Consider the following 4134-nt stretch of genomic DNA (forward strand, 5'->3'; position numbering starts at 1 on the left):
TTCAATTGACTTTTTTGACCACATATCAAATTTAGAGTACGCAAAGTCGGTCCATAGTTGATTTTTTTCTAGCATCTTATCACTTCGCGCTCGCCGTTGAATGAAATATTGCACGCATCGCTGTAATGTCAGCTCCACTATTGCCGTTATTGAAAGACGTCGAACCCCTTTCAATACACCATTAATGCACTCAGACATGTTCGTCGTCATTATCCCTCGTCTCCATCCCCCATCATGAGCCAATGACCATTTTTCTTTTTGAATGTTTGACAAATAGATGAAAGCTGCTGCATTATTTGTTCTAATTGCCTCCATTGTCGCATTAAATTTTGATACTTGGTGTTGTATCCCTGCTTCCCAACATAAGTCTTTCAAGTGAATGTTTTTGAACTTGCTGTTGAAATTAGAGCAAACATGCCTCAAACAAAAACGATGAACACCACGAGGAGGCTTGAAGTCAGGGAGATCTTGCACTGCACTTGTTATACCCGCATGTCTATCAGATATAAGGCACACACCATTACACCCTCTAGTAACATGTCGTGCAACATTACTGAGGAACCAATGCCAAGACTCATAATTCTCTTCATCAACAAGCGCAAATGCTAGCGGCAAAACCTGGTTGTTGGCATCCAAAGTTACTGCTATGAGTAGTTTGTGCTTATATTTGGTGTACATATGGGTACCGTCTACGCTGATTATATTGCGACAATGTCGAAAACCATCTACACATGGTTTGAAGGCCCAAAACACGAAGTTCAAAATTTTATGTGGATGGTCATACGGTCGAAGATGCTTCCATTCTACAATAGTTCCTGGATTGTACTTCGACAAAGCTCTCATATATTTAGGAAGTACAGTTGCAGAGCTTTCCCATGTGCCATAGATTACCTCCACTGCGCGTTTCAAACTCTGCCATGCCTTAGCGTACGATATATTATACCCATATTTTTCTTTAATACTTTCTCGTACATATTTGATCTCATATGCAGGATCACAACGCACAATTCCCAAAATTGTGCTGGCTATCATGTTTACATCAAGCTTGTGGTGATCTATACCGACTTTGGTTGACATGCATGTGTGATCATCACCATATTTTGTGATCATGAAGTAGCCTAAACTTTTTTTGAACGATGCTCGAAGTCCCCACCCACAGTTGCCACCTTCGGACCAGTTCTTGCATTTGACCTTCCAAATTGTCTGAGAACTTTGGACAACGATATATTCACGTCTCAAAACCCGAACAGAAAAATCCTTAACTGAAGCTATTAAATCACCTTTGCTCTTAAGAACAATTTTTACACCGAGCTCTGGCCTTTCAGGATTGTAAAAGTTTATTCGTGAAGATGAAGGAATACCAAATGAATCTGGAATTTTTTCGTCGTAGACTTCATTGAAAAATTGGGGAATTTCACGTAAATTTTGCTCTGGTGCAATATGAATGTTCTCTGTCATTGTTGCTCCCGACGTTAACACACCCGCCGATGTCCCTTCATTTGCATTCTCAAACTATTGATCATCTTCTCCGTCACTTGATGTAGCATAAAAATCATCATCGCTATTAATGACATGATGCGAACTGTCCCCAAATAAATCATCTTGCTCATCCGTGTGTTCTGTAATCGGGGTGGGAATATTTGCAGCCTCAGCAGAATTATCAAATTCTCTGACATTTGTGGTATTTTCTTCAGGATCCCATGAATTTAAATCCAATTGGCATGTTCTACTAGAACCCCATGCAACATCAACTCCTGATGGAACCGTGATATGATGATCCCAACCCCCTGAGGTAAAATCCAATTCTCGTGTTTTATTCATCCCCCATGCATAGTCTTCTTCAGTGTGAGTCGTGATATGGTGATCCCAAGGACCAGTGTCGATCCCAGAGTAGGTATGAGCTGACTGTTCATCGACGTGATGCATAGAAGGTCCCGCTTCATTCAAACCTACTGTTCCCAAACCTTGCGTTATTACTGGCATGAATGCATCAAAATCGTAATCACTTACGTTCTGTAACACTGGCGATGAATCAACATACAAGTACATGCAATCCAGTGTCGGCAACTCAAACATAAATTGTAGACTATCATCATCTATGATATAGACATGCTCTTCAATGTAATGAGACAACGAGCTATAACAATATTTCGTTGACAATTTGATGCAGCATTTTGATGGGTCGATCTCCAGCTTCCGATGCACATAACTCACCAATTGAGAAAATGTAGTAGAGCGGGGGATTTTAATGGGCCTGGTCGCGGGGATACTATATCCAACCCTACCATCTTCAATAATGGCATAGCCACATACGTAAAGTAAGGCCTTTACAGTATCCATGTCTGTGTGAAATATAAAACATAATTAATATTAAAAATATAAAATATAAAAAAATTATATAAAATAGTATAATGCAACCGAAACAAATTATAATTACATTAATACAACATAAATAATAAAATTATAATATAAGAAATTATTGAAATTACCTTTTCAAATGTCGTTCAGCGGAATTTGTAATTAAATGAGCTGCCGGAGTTTAATATCTGCAATTAATTACAAAAATTATCAGATATAATATACATAAAACAATTCAATATAGAATGAAAAAATATATATTCGACTTAGACTCGGCGCAATTCTCCCAAATTCAAGGTAAGGAAAGTGCCAGAGAGGAAGCCAAACCGGCCGCGTAAGCGCAGCTAAACTAATATGCACCGGAGAAAGCAAAGCCAGGTGTTACTCAGCACAATTCTCCGAAATCAAATTCTGAATTGTTGATACTCGGCGCAATTCTCTAAAATTCTAAGATTTGACAGAAAAATATCAAATCAAATTAGGAATTCCAATAATCACACGATCAATGCAATTTATAAAAGAGGAGAATCACATATTCTTTATAACTAACAAATAATACCACAGAGTGAAGAAAAAAAAAGAGCTGTGCAAGAAGAATGCCGAAAACTTGATCTGAAGGACTGATGAATTCACCAAATACTCGGTGTAATTTTATTACATAATTTTCAAAATTTTTTTGTATATAACAACACAAATTAAAAATTAATATAATTTATTTATATTAAACTTTTAAGTAAGTTATTTCAAAATATATAGTCTGATAAAAAAATTTAATTAGAATTATCAATTTCTTATATTACTTTGCATTAACATAAATTTTTATAATATTATATAAATTATATTAAAGTGCTCAAAGTTATAGTAACTAAACACTATTTCATATATAATTTTTTAAAAAAAACATAACAAAATACTTTATAATTTCATTAGTATTAAGTACAATAATATTAACTCATTCTTATATTAAATTAATTTAATTATATTAAAAATATTAACCTTCAAATATTTCAAAAATCACAATATCATATTTATTATTATTTTAATATTCCAACTATTTTTTAATATCGCGATTAATATTAAAAATATATACAAAATTATAATTATATTAATATAATATAAATAATACAAACAAAATATTTAAAAATTACTTAAATTACCTTCTCCAACGTAATTGTACGGAACTTGTAATAATATCAACGGACGGTGCTAATATCTGAAATAAATGACAAGTATTATAAAAAAAATTACACAAAAAAAATATTAATTCTTAATATATAATTATAATATTATAAACGAAATTAAACATTACCTCTTGATATATCTTCAAATGAAAAGGATGATAAAATCAACAATTAATTTTAATACAATATCGAATTAGAAAAGATCCGAATGCGAGAATTATCACCGAAAAAAAATATTTTCGGTCGAAAAGAAAGAAGGAAAGGGTTACGATTTTGAGGAGAGGAACATTTCTATTTATAGTGGGAACACACACGGTGTAAACGCGGAATGGACACGGATTCAAAGAATCCGTGATAGTGTGTCACGGATTCAGAATCCGTGACAGCCTGTCACGGATTCATCCGTGACAGCCTGTCACGGATTCTTTGAATCCGTGACCACTCACTTTTCTTTATTTTTTTTTTGTTTTTTTAATTTTTTTTAAAAAGGATGAATCTGCTGCAGTGTGCAGCGGATTGTTATACTTTTATAAACTTTCATATTTTGCAATATTTTTATAATTATTATTTTACTTTATAATATTTTAAAAAAAAC

General features: G+C 33.7%; 1 protein-coding gene across 1 annotated transcript; it reads right to left on the reverse strand.

Moving 5' to 3' along the window:
- Positions 1-209: 209 nt before the first annotated feature.
- Positions 210-1458, reverse strand: LOC142537661 (uncharacterized). Its single transcript, XM_075643158.1, has 2 exons — positions 415-1458; positions 210-350 (listed from the first exon to the last, which is right to left on the reverse strand). The coding sequence occupies exons 1-2, from the start codon at positions 1456-1458 to the stop codon at positions 210-212; spliced, it is 1185 nt and encodes a 394-aa protein (XP_075499273.1).
- Between the last annotated feature and the right edge of the window lie 2676 nt (positions 1459-4134).

Source organism: Primulina tabacum, chromosome 2 (assembly GCF_025594145.1).
Source record: "Primulina tabacum isolate GXHZ01 chromosome 2, ASM2559414v2, whole genome shotgun sequence".
Classification (NCBI taxonomy): Eukaryota; Viridiplantae; Streptophyta; class Magnoliopsida; order Lamiales; family Gesneriaceae; genus Primulina; species Primulina tabacum.

Excerpts from the sequence above, each read along its gene's own strand:
- LOC142537661 (XM_075643158.1), bottom strand. The coding sequence starts at position 1,458 with ATGACAGAGAACATTCATATTGCACCAGAGCAAAATTTACGTGAAATT. Across the intron at positions 351-414 it reads ATCGTTTTTGTTTGAGGCAT|GGATACAACACCAAGTATCA; the intron begins GTTTGCTCTAAT and ends GTTGGGAAGCAG.